Consider the following 16,266-nt stretch of genomic DNA (forward strand, 5'->3'; position numbering starts at 1 on the left):
TGGCTTGGCTTCGCGGACAAAGATTTATGGAGGGGTAATGTCCACGTCAGCTGCAGGCTCGTTTGTGGCTGACAAGTCCAATGCGGGACAGGCAGAATATTTTATTGTTTAATGAATAATACAGTAGTTTACTAATTTGCATATAGCATACAAAATGTTTATAATCTCTTCCTGAACTTACTTATTTACATATAAGGCAATTCACCAACTTACTGTTACGGTTTGGTGGCTTTTTCTTTTTAGTTTAGGGGTTATAGATTTAGGATAAGTTAGATGCAGTCTTTTCTCATTTGATTTTTTTCTGAACAAGAGATATAATATTGAATTCTGTCTGTTTCTTTATCATTAGTTACAATGTTCATTTTTATTCTAGGATACAATGTAATTACTTTGTACCTGTACAGTATATTTTTCTTGTTCTTGCACTTTTTGTTGTATATATAAAATTCAATAAAATTAAATTATAAATAGGTATCTCAACTGTATCAAAATGCCTATGACCATCAGAGATGGCACACAAACCACCAGATGGGCAGACTGGAAGTGGATCTCAGTTAGTAGCACGTGAGGCTTAATTGCCACTTGCAGACTTCTTACTGCTTAGTGTGGTTGCAGTAGCAAGGCCAATAGCTCAGTAGCAATATGTGGCTGTGTCGACTAAGTGCAACTATAGGCGCCCTGTAAGAGGGGAATGCAAGGCATAGTTGTCTCAGTCACAGTCTGGCTCATTGTCTTACCATCTGCAAGTTAAACCAATTTGCTGTGTGCTGTCTCAGATAGTGCCATTGGTTATTTTTATTATCTATCTTGAAGATATGCAACAATGTATTTATACCTCAAGCAACGGATGTAAAATAGATTATTTGGACATAACATCCGTGGAATTTTTCCTGTTTTAATTGTTTGCTACATAAAAGCAGTGAGTATACTTTAAGTGCTTTGAAACACCCCAATGTTGTGAACGGTGGTGTACAAATGAAAGTTTTTGTTCTTTTATTTTAAAAAATCTCTTGAATTCCATCTCTTATAAGACCAGCCACAGGCAAAATACCAAGAGCATGCTACAACCACTTGCCATTTTAATTGCATTTTAACAACGAGAGTGATAATCAGTGACTGATACACAATTATTATCTATGGTAGAAATTAGATTAAAAAAAACAGTTTGAATCTCGCACTATCTGCAAGGAGTTTGCATGATCTCCTCCTGTCTGCATGGATTTCTTCTGGATGCTCCCGTTTCCTCCCACCCTCCAAAATACGCGGGGGTTACAAGTTAATTGGAGTATTTGGGCAGTACAGGCTCGTGAGCTTGGAAGGGACTATTACCATGCTGTACATCTAAAAAAATCCTAATTTTTAAAAAAATCTTCCTAAACAGAGTTTTCTTCGAGATTTACTCAAGAAAGCAAACAGGCCATTTGATGAAGTGAAATTGGAGGAGTATACCCTGACTACGGTAAGAGTAAAATCCTAATAGTTGCAAAAGCAATCATAACAATTTGTAATGGAACCCATGTAGAATGCTTCTCTAATTAGGCTGAATATCTATTTTCAGATTTAGCAAAATATTCAATGCTATAATAATGTTAATTATGCAGTTATTAGTAATCAGTGAAAACTCACAGCAGTGTGATAAGTTGAGGAAATCTATTAATGATGAATATCCATGTTTAAAAATTATATATAACCCAGAAAACAAAGTTATAATCATGTGCACCAGCTAATAATATCTTAAATATGATCATTTTTAGAACCATAGAACACTGGTACAGAAAATGGCCTCTTCGACCATTCTAGTCTGTACCAAACCATTTTTTTTTTTTGCCTAATTTCACTGACCTGCACCCAGTCCATAGTCCTCCATATCCCTCCCATCCACCTGTCCAAATTCTTCTTAAAATTGAACCTGCATTCACTACTTCAGGGGCTGCTTGTTCCACACTCCCAACACTCTCTGTGTGAAGAGGTTCCCGCTCATGTTCCCCTAAACTTTTTTCTCTTTCACTCTTAACCCATGTCCATTGGTTTGTATCTCACTTACCATCAGTAGATAAAACCTATCTGCATTTACTCTGACTGTCTCTCTCATAATTTTAAATACCTCTATCAAATCTCCCCTCATTCTTCTACGCTCCAGGGAAAAAAAATCCTAATTTTTTAACCTTTCCCTGTAACTCAGTTGCTGAAGTCCAGACAACATCTAGTAAATCTCTCTTTCTATCTTATTGATATCTGTCCTGTAGTTAGGTGACCAGAACTGCACACAATACTCCAAATGTGGCCTCACCCATGTCTTATACAACTTTACTATAACATCCAACTCCTGTACTCAATACTTTCCTAAACACATTTGACAAACTCTAAGCAATCCCAGCCCTTTAACAATATGGGAGTCCCAGACAATTTGTAGTAAGTTAAAATCTCTACTATCACAACCTTATGTTTCCTGCAGCTGTCTGCTATCTCTCTGCAGATTTGTTCCTCCAATTCTTGTTGTCTATTGGGCCGACTATGATACAACCCCATCAGCTCCATCTACATAGCCTCAGTAGATGAGCCCTCTGTCTGTCCTGCCTGAGCACAGCTGTGATATTTTCCCTGATGAGCAATGCCACTCCTCCCCCTTTCATTCCCCCTTTTCTATCGTGTCTAAAGCAAAGGAAGCCCGGAACATTGAGCTGCCTCCTGAAACCAAATTTTATTAATGGCCACTATATCATAATTCCACATGCCAATCAACACTCTAAGCTCATCTGCCTTTCCTGCAATACACTTTGCTTTGAAATAGATTCACTTGAGAACATTCCCACCAAATTCAACCCATTAATTTCTAACGAGGCATGCAATTTTAACATCATCTTTTCCCTCCTCCACTCCTCTATCTGCTCTGGCACTCAGGTTCCCTTCCCCTGCAAATCTAGTTTAAATTCACCAGAGGAGCTTCAGCAAACCTTCCCGCAAAGATATTAGTCCCATTCTTAAGTCAGAACAGGTCCCACTTTCTCTGGAATAGAGCCCAATGATCATGAAGCTTGAAGCCCTCCTTTCTAACCATGACTTCAGCCACGTTAAGCTGCATTATCCTCCTATTTCTAACCTCACTAGCACATGGCATGAGTAGCAATCCTGAAACCACTACCCTGGAGGTCCTAGCACCTAACTTCCTAAATTCTCCTTGCAGGATCTCCTCGCTCTTCCTACCCATGTCATTGGTCCCTACATGACCATGACACCAGCTGCTCACCTTCCCTCCTGAGAATGCTGTGAACTTGATCGAAGATAACTCGGACCCTGGCACCAAGGAGTCAACATACCATCTGGGATACTCAATCTTTTCCACAGCACCTCTTATCTGTCCCCTTAACTATGGAATCCCCTGTCACTACAACTCACCTCTTCTCCTCCCCTCCCTTCCCTTCTTAGCCACAGGACCAGACTCTGTGCTAGAGATCTGATTTCCATGTCTTGTCCCTGGTAGGTCATTCCCCCCAACAGTATCCAAAATGGTATACTTGATATTGAGGGGAACAGTCACAGGGATGCCCTGCACTGCCTGCCTTTTCTCTTTCCCTCTCCAGACTGTCACTCATCTACTCTCCTCCTGCCTCCTAGGTGTGATAGAGTCCCTGTAACTCCTATCTATCACCCCCTCTGCCTCTCATATGATCCGGAGTTCATCTGGATCCAATTCCTTAATTCAGCTTGTCAGGAGCTGCAGCTGGATGCACCTCTCGCAGATGAAGTCATCAGAGATACTGGTGGCTTCCCTGTCAACCCACATTTTGCAAGAGGAGCATTTCCCTGCCTTGACTGTCATTCCCACTGTCTATGACCAGATGAACAAAATATATGTCATCTTAAAAGTCTGCCTTTAACTGTGTCTACCTGCTGAATCCTTTTTTTTCCTTCAATAGGGTGGTCCTTTCTAACCAACTCTGACTATTCCTTGCTTCTTAACTCTTCTCACTGAGGCTTGTCGACCACACTGACTCAGCCCACTCTGACAATTATTGTTCCCCCCTTTGTCTTTTCAACTATTGAACTCGATTGCTCAATCAACTGCTTTCTGAATTACTGAATGAAAAAAATGGTTCAGCAAGTTGAAAGCAAATATGTAGGTGCTGCACTAATATTTATTAAAAACTCAGTGCTGGAGAAACTCAGCAGGCCAAACGGGGTAATTTATATAACAAAGTTAAAGATACATAACTAATGTTTCAAGCTTGAGCCCTCATCAAGCAAAATATGGGCAGGCACCCAAACAAAATGGTGGTGGTGGGGGCAGGGAGGAGGACAATAGAGGAAATAATTGAAAGGGTAGGAGAAGCATAGTGCTCAAGCTCAAACACGAAGTAGAATGAGGACAGAGGCAACCATGGTGCAGAACTTAAAGAGAAATTGGTATTTGTTTACTGCTTTCTATTGAAGAAAAATGAGTAGTACATTCAAAAAGTATCTGGATCAAATGCAGACAAATGGGACTAGATCAGAATGCCAACTTGGTCGGCATGGATAAGATGGGCTAAAGGACGTGTTCCATACTATTTTACTCTGTGACAATAAATCTGCAACAAACATTTATTTGCTTTATTCAAATTCTGACAGGGCAATAAACAAGATCTGTCATCTACCTATTTTCAAAAAGGTTGATATTCAATAATGTATTTCTGAGTCCTGATCTGCAACATATTACTTCACATTGTGACTGTAGTGAGATTGGGGATTTGAGAATGGGTAGGCAAAGGCTTTGGGTTTGAGGTGAACTATACAGCTTCCATTTATTTGTTAGAACATGAATTTCTTTACATTTAAGAAACTGAGCAGTTTAACTTTTAATGAGTATATAGCAATGCAGAAATCTATGGATAAAACTCAACAGTGAAAATTGTGAACCTGAACTTTTACAAATTTCTAGAAGTGGAGAATATATTGTTCAGCGTAATCAATTAATTGCTGGTAGCTTTTCAGTTGATTCAACTTCAGCTTCACAAAATTAATGTCTGATAAGGTTTTAATCATTAATAATTCCTACTAAAAATGAAAGTCACCTGAGGTTATCATCAGGACAGCCATAGGCTTATATTAGATAAGCAGTTTTTTTTCTCCCCTTGATCTTGTTGATCCATGTCTGAATTATCAATTACCACCAGCATGTAGCCTGCTATACCAGAAGTCCCAGCACACTTGATCACTGCTACACTAAAGGAAGGCCCACCGTCAGATCACTCTCTCTGCCTGCATACAGACAGGACCAAAAAAAGAGATGGTCCAGAAAAGGAGCTGGAGAATGGTTACAGGACTGCCTTGAGTCAGTGGGTTTGGCGATGTTCAGGAACTCCACTGAGGATCTGAATTATTACACCAGTGTCGTTACAGACATTATGAAAACAGCTGTTGATGTGTGTCCCCGCCAAATTGTTCAGGCTATTCTCTAACCATAAATCCTGGATGAAAAATAAAATCCAGAGATTTAGGTCCAGAGATCCAGAACACTACACAAGGATCAGGTCTAACCTATGAAAAGCCATCCACCAGGTGAAATTGAGATTTTTGAAGAAAATGGAAGCAACAAAGGATACCCACCAGCTGTGATAGGCCCAAATGACATAACCTGCTACAAAACCAAATCCGGTGCAGTAGGAGACAGCAAAGCTTCACTTCTAGATGAACTCAATGCCTTCTATGCCCCGATTTGACCATCAGAACAAGGGAGAGCAACTGCACATCCCATGTCACCTGATGGTCCTCTACTATCAGTATCTGAGGATGAAATGTGGGCTACCTTCAGGAGACTGAATACAAGGAAAACATGTGGTCTGGCCAGGTGCTGAAAACCTATGCTGTCCAACTTGCAAATGTATTCACGGATATTTTCAACATCACACTGCAACAGACCTCAATCATACAGGTGCCCAGGAAGAATGAGGTAGCCTGCCTAAATGACTACTGACAAGTCACACTCATATCCACAGTGATAAAGAGTGAAAGGCTGCTGTTCAAGCCTATCAGCTCCTGTCTGAGCAGTGATGTTGATCTGTTTCAATTTGCCTACCTCAGCAACAAGTCTATGGTAGATGCTATCTCACTGGCTCTACACAAGACCCTGGAACACCTGGGCAGCAAAGATGCACATACCAGGATGCACTTTATCGACTACAGTCCATCATCCCCTCAACAATGATCAGCAAACTCTAAGAACTGGACTACAATACCCCACTGTGAAATTGGATCCTGGATTTACTCACCTCAGACCACAATTACTGATGATTAGTAAGAACATCTCCTCTACTATTATTGCAGCCATTTCACTTTACAATTATCTCTATCATTAATAGGGCTGTGTCCTTAGCCCTGTTCCACTCACTTTACACATATCACTGTGTGGCTCAGTACCACATTAACCCATCTACAAATTTACTAATGATATCACGGTAGTGGTTTGTATAAAAGGGGCGATGAGTCAGCATACACATGGGAGATTGGAAACCTGGCTGAATGGTTGTCTAACGACAATGTTTTGCACTCAATGTCAACAAAACCAAGGAGCTGATCGTGGAATTCAGGAGGGGAAAACCAGAGGAGTACAATCTAGTGATCATTGAGGAATCAGAGGTGGAGAGGATTAGCAAACTTCAGTTCCTGGGAGTCACTATTTTGGAAAACCTTCCTGAACCAAGCACAACAATATCTTCATGAAGAAAACATGTTAGCTCCTCTAATTTCTCAGGAGTTTGCGGTGGTTTGGTATGACATTGAAAACCTTGGCAAACTTTCCCACGTGCAGTGGAAAGTGTGCTGAATGACTGCATCACAACCTGGTATAGGGGCGCCAGTACCTTTGAGCAGAAAGCCCTACAAAAGGTAGTGGACACAATCTAGTACATTACAGGTAAACTCTCCCTGCATTTTAGGAAACTGACATGGAATACTGCTGCAATCATCAAGGACTCACACCACCTAGGACATGCTCTGTTCTCATTTCTTCCATTTAAGGACTCTTACTTCACTCATTGAAATACAGAAAATAAATATTCAATAATAAACAGAGTTTACTTGCAATTCCTTCATCTTTACATTTCTCACTTTTTCTACATGTATCTTTTCTTGAGTACAGTTTTTTTTTGCTTTACTGTTAAGTGGAAATTCTGCCTGGCCTGCAAGAAAAACAATATCAGGGTTGTATAATGATGCCATGTATGTAGACAATAAGTCTGAACTTTGAAAGGATATCTGCGCTACCCTGTCACATCAAACTTGTGTGTTCTAAATACCACATAATTATTGTTACTGTGACATTTGAATTTGATAATTATGAAAGAAATGAGAATTATTTGAAAGATACAGTTGGCAAGATATGATATTCATTTGGAGTCAACATCACCTTCTCCGTTGTACTGAAAAGAACTACCAAAAGGTTTGATTCTAAATTTATATCTAAAATTAAAGATAAAGTTTGGAAAAACTCCTTCCAGGACAGGAGCAAAACATGTGAATTAAAGCGACCTCATCTCTCTTGCATTTATCACAACACGAGTTTACCTCTGATTAAATACTAGATAATTTGTCTTTGGAAAAATGGGCCCTGTGTACAACTTTACATTGTAATAAACAATGGAGGGCACATAATGACATAGTATTAACTAACCTAAAATTGAATCCTAGATTTCTTTCGATATTGTCAAATTTAAATCCTATTCCCAAGCATTTTTAATTTTAAGTATTGGAGCAGGCCTTAGGTTAGCCATTTCATTATATATAATGGATATTAAACCTTTACACAAAGGTTGTAACTTAAAAAATCTATCCACGACATTCACATCTGATGCACTAGAAAAACCAGGCATTTGAGATCATAGAAAATGCCTGATTTGCAAGTATCTTTTTTTTTAAAAAAAAAAGAGAATTCAGTACATGTAGTTCTCTTTTGGCTAGACCTATTACTCAGGTGGAAGGACGCTACCCCGCCCTACTCATGCTTAGTGGCTGAAAAGTTTAGAAAAAAATGAATATTAACCAATAATTCTAGCATGAGATTCCAAATGTTGTGGGGACCATTTTTGAATTATTATCACAATCTTTAGATATATTTTATAATTTGAGTTTTGTTGGGTTTTTTATATTCACTTTTAAGAGTGGTTTACTGTTTTCTTTTTGCCATGCAATGTTGTTAAGGGGATGGGGTTTTGATTAACATTTGATTTAAAAAAAAATTTTGTCTTTGTATATTTACCTTTGCGATGTTGTTATGAATGCAATGCAATATATTGAATTGTGTAATTTCTTACTTACGTTTTAAATTCCATATAAACTATGTACTAGCTTGTTTTTTTTATATATAAAATCAATTAAAAAAATTAAAAAGAAAAAAATATATACAGATGGTGATATTGACCACATGGATCAAGCAAGTATAGCAGAGAAAGTGAAAAACACTATCAATAGGGATTCCAATTGAGGCTCAGTAATTCTAATAAGCAGACAACCCAATACTAAAGCATAGAATCCAAACAGATTATTGGGTTAATTTAGGGTTGTCTCCTAAAATGGCCCTAACCCACAACAAATTAATCCCTATTACTATGGGTAACAAGATCCTGGATACCTGGTACCAGAAAGGGATCAGGTGTATCGAGGACACTTATGAAATTAATTTGAATAATTAACAAACAAATTTGACTTGACAAACAAGACATTCTTCTGCTATCTTCAATTAAGATCCTCTTTGAGGGACAAATTCGGTCCATCTATGGCCCTGCCGCTGTGTAGTGACATGGAGGCTCCAATTCGAAGGGGTGGATCGCATGCAAATTCATTTCAGCTATATATCTCATGTTCTAAAACAAGAGCCCGAAACCGGGTCTCCATAAAGCAAGGCAAAGATGAGAGTCAGATCAAGGAACAACAATTCCTGAATGATGCTGGTCCAACTTCTGCCAGGACAGCATGAAGGTGGTTATTAATGCCAGATATAATTTTTTGCACCAGCTATACCTTAAGCCACAAAATTGCATAAGGTTAAACCAGAAACTCCTGAATTGTGTTTTAGATGTGGCGTCGAGACAGGTACTTCTGTGCATTCAACGTGGCTATTTACCAAGATGAGACCTTTCTGGGTAGAATTAGGGGACATCTTGAAAAAAATTACAGGGGTGGAGTATCTGCAGGATCCAGTTCTGTTTCTGCTGGGGGATATTATGGATGTGAGTCCAAGATTGTTCAAACACCAAATTCAATTCATGAAGGTCACCTTGGCGATGGCCAGGAAATGCATAATGGTTGTCTGAAAATCTGACTCTCAGCTAAGCACAACAAAATGAAACCTGGCGATGAAGACCTGTGTTCCCTTGAGAAAAACTTAAGAGGGAGATATGACAGATTCATTGAGGTGTGGCAGCTATACTTGCAACATGTCAAAATGCAGGTGTGATTAGCCTCCCCAGGGCCTTTCTCAATAGGAATACAGTGAATAACAGGAACACACAAGCCCTGAAATACTGAGAATGAGGAGACAATTTGGAAGTCCTGGCTCCTCCCCCCCCCCCCCCTTTTTATTTTCCCTCATTGTTATTTTTAATAATTGATTTTTATGCTTTTACCTGGGTTGAAGTGGGAGGAAGGGTGAAGGATTGGGGGGTGGGGGGGGGGTGGGAAGGGAAAAAAGAGGACTCACCAAACAATGACCTGTAAAAGGAGAGGATTATTCCCCTATAATACTTGCCTAATAAGAGTCTGTAAAGCTATAAATAAAATTTTCAAGAAGAAAGATAATAGTGTTAGAAGGAATCTTATTGAAACGTGTAGATACCAGAAGATGACAAGATGCTGTTTCCTTGGGAGAATATTGAACTGGGGGATAACTGTTTTAAATGAGTAATACCTTAGTCAGAGATAAGGTAAGATTTATCCTTCCAAAGGACCTTGAGTCTTTAGAATTCATTTCTTGAAGAGTAGAGGTGTGAAAGATTACTGGGGATGAGGGGAAACAAATGAGAGTTTAGCATTAATGGGAATGATCTGTGAAATGGGAAAGCAATATGTCGTCAGAAAATAATGTAACAAGTGTGCAAGCAAGTAGTTAGTTCAATTTTAGTTTCATAGACCATCCAGCCCATACCAACAACTGATAACCCATTTTTAAACATTCTATTACTTGCACCTTTTATTCATCCCACATTCTCTTCAGATTCTTCCACTCACCTGCGTAAAAGTTACAATGACAAACAACCACACATCAACGGGAGGTGGAAGGAAACTAGAGCAGTCAGAGAAAACTTAAATCAAAAACGAGTATAAAAGCAGCTTTTGAGTCTATAGCATACTAAACCAATGTCTTGTGCCACTTTATGTGACGTGAACAAAAGAGAAGCGTCATATTTTATGAATTCTGGACACCTGAAAATATGATTTTGTGCAGGAGCTAGGATTGTGAGGACATAAATGAAAATTCATTTTACACCTTTTTCACAATCTGCACATCTGATGGCTTTTTCTTTTCAGATATCATTTATTCATAAATTTTTTGATAAAATAATCTGCAAATTAGGTGATGATTAATCCATATATGCCATGTAAAGCCAGCCCTATTTAACTGTAACCCCTCAGCAATAGAGGAGTCGAAGCACAAGGAAATCTTGTTAAAACTGTCAAGGATTTGGTAGAACCACACCTCGATTACCACATCAGTTTTGGTTATCATATTGACATCTACTCCACTTGCAGTGACAATTCCGAGGACCAAGACCCAGGAGAGGTCGTTTTCGAAGATAAAAATAGCAGACTGGATTCTAAAATCTCTGGGGGATGTTTCCCCTTGCAGTGGAAATTTAAAAGCAAAGACATAATGCAAGAAGAATTAATCAACCACTCAAGATGGATTTGAGGAGATATTTCGCAGAGGGTTTTGAGTATTTGGAATTCACTTCTTTGGAGTTGTGGATGCTGAGTAATGAAGTATTGGGTGACCAAAACTGATATAGTTTGAACAGTGGAATCAAGGCAAAGGAGCAAAATGTGATGGAGATTAACGGTTAGGGCAACACTATTATAGTGTGCCAGCGACCCGGATTCAAATCCAGCACATTCTCCCTGTTTCTCTATGGTGTTCCTCTGGGTGCTAGTGTCCTCCCACCTTTTAAATTGTCGGTTGATTGTTCTTTAGGTAGCATGGGCTTGTGGACTGGAAAGGCCTATGACCATGCTCTATGTCTTACAAAATGAGATGGACTTACACAGGCATGGCCCACATTTGCTTTGATTTCTTACATTTAATGTTCCAGATGAATTATGTTCCTCTTCCCCACCTTCCAGGCCCTGCATACACACATAATTTTTGACCTGAATACAATAGAAAAGCAGCAAATTGGCGACAATTAAATGACAGACTCTGCATAGGAAATGAAGAAAATTAATCCATCTATGGTGCCAACTTCATACAGATTTGTTTGTAAGACTATATTCTTTCATTTGTCCTGTATGCATTTTGTTTGTATGTGTCTTAGGTCTGGTTGTGTATGCATGTTTTGCACCAAGAACCAGAGAACGCTGTTTCGTCAGGTTGTACTTATGCAATTAGATGACAGTAAACTTGACTGAATACCTGCTGAATACTGTATGTCAGGTGTAAACATTGTAATCAAATTAATATTTTGCTGTCCATAAATCTGCCACCGTGTTCACAAATAATGCAATACTGACGACTTGGGATTAATAAATTGGAGGTTAGTACTGAGATTTTAAAAATAACTAAATGGAATAAATTATTTGCACACTTGTTCATTGACATGTAAATGATAATAAGGTAAATTCTAAACATCAAGTTGATTAATTATGATCAATTAATCTTAGTGATTTCTTTTGGAAGTGTGCTCTTGTACAGAAAAATCCTTTGTATTACAAAATGCATTATGCTGTTTTTTGAAAATCTGACCAGATTTATTTTTTTATGAATAGGTGAAATGTCGTCTACTTTATGAAAATTTCATTTTTTATTTTTCTTTCAGCTCAAACTGTTTGATTCAAATAATGATGGAAAGCTGGGACTGGGAGAAATGGCCAGGTAGTTAATTTTGAATATACAATTTATTTATTTGCATCAATAGCTTCATGTATGCAATGTAAGTTGATAAACTACATATGCCAATTTTTTTGAATAGGCTACTTCCTGACAAAGAGAATTTTCTCCTCAAATTTCAGGTGGGTACTATTTACATGTTTCACAGATGAAAAAAAAATCCAAACATACCCAAGGATAGAGGATTTGGTGCACTGTAGCAAATGGGATGTTGGTCATTATATTGTATAATTCCAACCTTTATCTTCAACTTCTCAGGACACATTAAACTGCAAATAGCTCATGATATGCACGATTCTCCTCCTAATTTTATCACTTTGTTATGCCAGAAATTTATTTATTGATTTAATTTTGTTGGAGGTCTGCAATTTCTCTCTCTTGGTGGGCAGGAGTCTGCTACGATTTACAAGTGCTCATAACACTTTGAATACCATTTCACCAAGAAATCTCAAGGAAAATCATTATCCGTCTATTGGCTATTTTGGTATAGATGCCAGATTACCATTTCTATCATTAACTAGTTACAACGTATATACCGGTAATTGGCTGTAGCATGAAAAACTAATCACATATTTTCCCATGCTTCAGAAACATAGTACAAAACAAAACCAATCTATTGACACACAACTCACTCGAAGCAGTTGTTCTTTCTCCATTTTACCAGTTCACGTTTTCCTGGCCTCCTTTAAGTATCACTGAAGCACAATACAAATTATTTGTTTTAACTGCACCAATAATCTCTCAATAATTTCCAAATCACTTTCAGCTGTCACCAGACTATACATATATATTTTCATAAGTTTTAAATGATCCTGTTACATATTGATTGAATTCTTTGTTGCATGAGTGTTGATTTTTTTTTTCCTTTTTTTTAGGGGGTGAATATGTCTTCAAAAGAATTTAATGATATATTTGATTATTATGACCAGGTAATTTTTCAAGAAAGTAATATTTTAATTGTTGTCTAAATTGATTGAGCATGCTATCCCACTGATCAGTCAAGCAACCTGACAGATGCACTCAGGCATTGTGCTATACCCCTCCTTCACAAACCCTACATACATACTGCATCCTAACCCAATGACAGGAAAGACCTACCATCTGCTGTTTTGGGGAGGGGGTCAGATGTAACTGAGAAACTACAATGATTTATAGAAAGATGGGAGTAACCTGAAGGTCCTCAACATTGATCCTAGACCCCCATTGTGTTTCGTGCCACTGAGTCAAACATGGCAGCCATACCCTTCAGGACTCAGCCAGTGGGATTGCTATTGAGCCACTTGGTAATAAGCATTGATGTCCACAACCAAGTGAGTATTTTGTGCACTTACTAATAATTTTTGTTTGTTCCATGCATTGTTTCATATAGTGGTGTACTGATTTATTAACTAAGGGGAGGTTTGACCTACAATGTGTTACTGCAAAAGCAGTGTAAAGTCTTCAAGTTTCTGTATCTGAAGTAAAAGTTGTAATACTGGATGTAAATGAGCTTAGAAAAGCCAAAGTAACATCCAGTTGTTATTAATCAAGTGACAGAGATTTTGCATATCACGTGTGAAATAAATATTGTTCTGCAGCACATTTTGGAGGGGAGAAAATTACTTTGCCATACATTCCAATTGCATTGCTTCTTTAAGGCCAACAAATGTTGCATATACATAGTAAACTTGTATATTTATCAGTAAATGCTTCTATTGGAGCACAAGCATTGTCATATATTGTCTTGTAGTTTGGGGGTGGGGTGGGGGGGAGGCATGAACTTACACAGGGTTAACTATTCATGTCAAGGATAACGTGGTTTCTTTGAAAAATTATCCATGTATTTTTCTACTCCAGTGGGATGTTTAGTGTCTCATCATCGAGTATATTCAAGACTGTTAATGATAGTTTTAGATAATGAGGTAATCAAGGTATATGGGGGATAGGAAGGGAAACCAGAACTGAGATTGGTAAGGCATCCTCTTATGGAATAGAACAGCAGCTTCTAAAGGCAATAGAATGTACTCTGAATCCTATCTTAATTGACTCAAAGCCAGCTGATTATACTATCAATAACTCCAAAGTCTAGAAGTTACCTGACTGATAAGCTTTTATTACCATAAACAGAAGTACATCTCATGTTGCTGACTCGAGACCAGAGCTTGTTCTGGGGGAGAGGTTAATAATGTTGCTGCTTTTATTAGGGGATCAGGGGGGGAGGGGGGGGGCAGGCATACCCATGCAAACAGTATTAACAGTGGTTCCACCACACCAGTTTTCAAATAGATTGCAGTTCTGAAAGACCTAAAATTAATTATCTTTAAGGCATTCACTTAAATGCAACATGTCACTGTGCATTTGTAAATTTGGCAAAGCAATACCCTGAATTTGAGGATCATACTTAGTTGTGCAATTAAATCAGATAGTTAATTTTTATGTTGTCTACCAGTTCTTAATTATTTAGTAAAAATTTAATTTGATGCCATCAACATTGAAATACAATACACAATTATATTCAAGTTTTTAGTTCATACAATTTAATTATTTCTCTCAATTTATAATTTTGCTATTTGTCTGTTTAGACCATAAGATATTGGAGCAGAAACAGACTCACCATTAAATCATAAACTGATCCATTTTCTGACTCAGCCACAATGTCTGGAATTCTCCCCATAACATTTCATGCTCTGGCTAAACAAGAACTTAATCTCTGCTTATTACACCCAATGACCTGGCCTCCAACAAATTCCACAGATTTACCATCCTCTGGTGAAGAAATTCCTAAGCATCTGCTTTAAGCGATGCCCTTTATTCGTGAAGTTGTGCCCTCTTGTCCTAAAACCTACACTCTCCTACCATGGAAACAATGTTTCTATATCTATTGTCTATGCCTTTCAACATTTGAAATATTTCAATGAGATTCCCCCCTCATTCTCCTAAATTCCAATGAATACAGGTAAAGAGCTGTCAAACTTTCTTCGTATGATAACCTTTTCATTTTGGAATCATTCTCGTGGACCTCCTTTGAACCCTCTCCAACGTCAGTATCTTTTCTAAAATGAGGAGCCCGAACCGGCTGACAATATTCCAAGTGAGGTCTCACCAGTCCCTTATAAAGGCTCAACATCACATCCCTGCTCCTGTATTCTATTTATGTAGAAATGAATGCCAACTTTGTATCTGCCTTCTTCACCATCTCAACCTGCAAGTTTACCTTCAGGCTATCCTGCACGAAGGCTCCCGGGTCCCTTTCCATCTAGACATTTTCAATTTTCTCCCCATTCAAAAAAATAGTCTGCTCATTCATTTTTTTTCTACCCAAGTGCATAACTATACACTTTCTGACATTATATTTCATTTGCTATTTCTCTGCCTATTCTCCTAGTCTGAGTCCTTCTGCAATCTCCATGTTTCCTCTCTACTATCTGCTCCTTCACCTACCTTATTATCCACAAATTTTGCCACAAAGCCATTCATTCCATAATTCAAATCATTCTAACAACATAAAAAAACAGCCCCAACACTGACTCCTGTGGAACACCACTAGCAACTGGAAACCAATCAGAATTTGTTTTATAGCCATCTGCACAGGTACAGGCCATTTTGGTGCAAGAGCCCGTGCAGTCCAGTTAACCTACATTCTTTGTACGTTTCAAATGGTGGGAAGAAACCAGAGGTCCCCCCCCCACCCCGGGGAAAACGCACACAGACACGGGTAAAACGTACAAACCCTTACAGACAGCATGGGATTTGAACCCTGATCCCAATTGTTGGTGCTGTAAAGATAATGCGCTAACCACTGTGCCACCCATATTATCATTTGTATTCCAACTTTCTAGTTCCTGTCAATCAGCCAGTGCTCTACCCATGCTAGTATGTTTCCTATTTTGACCTTACAGACAAAGGCATAGTTAGGAAATCACTTTTAATAAATAAATATAGACCTGCATGTACTTGGGAGTGAGATTACCATTACTAATGCATAAAGGCACAGTGCAAATTTACAATAACATTGATTTAATTTAATGACTGTCTTGATACATTTAAACAAGCATATATGCAAATATACTATACATGTATATTTTAATTGTTAGCACAAATAGGATCCATTAGCTGAATATTGCTTAGTTGAATTATAAAGGCAAATTTAAAAAAAAACACATCCTTTAACCAATTTGAGGTATATTTGAGACTTTTGTGGAAAGCAACATAGA

The 16,266-nt window shown here is 38.2% G+C and overlaps 1 protein-coding gene across 1 annotated transcript in view; it reads left to right on the forward strand.

The window, feature by feature from the left end:
* Positions 1 to 16,266, forward strand: part of calb1 (calbindin 1) — a 65,773-nt gene that overhangs the window by 46,256 nt on the left and 3,251 nt on the right. Inside the window, exons 6-9 of the mRNA XM_069921971.1 lie at positions 1,382 to 1,459; positions 12,003 to 12,058; positions 12,156 to 12,195; positions 12,949 to 13,002. Coding sequence (XP_069778072.1) covers positions 1,382 to 1,459; positions 12,003 to 12,058; positions 12,156 to 12,195; positions 12,949 to 13,002 — 228 coding nt within the window. The remainder of the gene's footprint in view (positions 1 to 1,381; positions 1,460 to 12,002; positions 12,059 to 12,155; positions 12,196 to 12,948; positions 13,003 to 16,266) is intronic.

The sequence above is a fragment of the Narcine bancroftii genome, chromosome 2 (assembly GCF_036971445.1).
Source record: "Narcine bancroftii isolate sNarBan1 chromosome 2, sNarBan1.hap1, whole genome shotgun sequence".
Taxonomy (NCBI): domain Eukaryota; kingdom Metazoa; phylum Chordata; class Chondrichthyes; order Torpediniformes; family Narcinidae; genus Narcine; species Narcine bancroftii.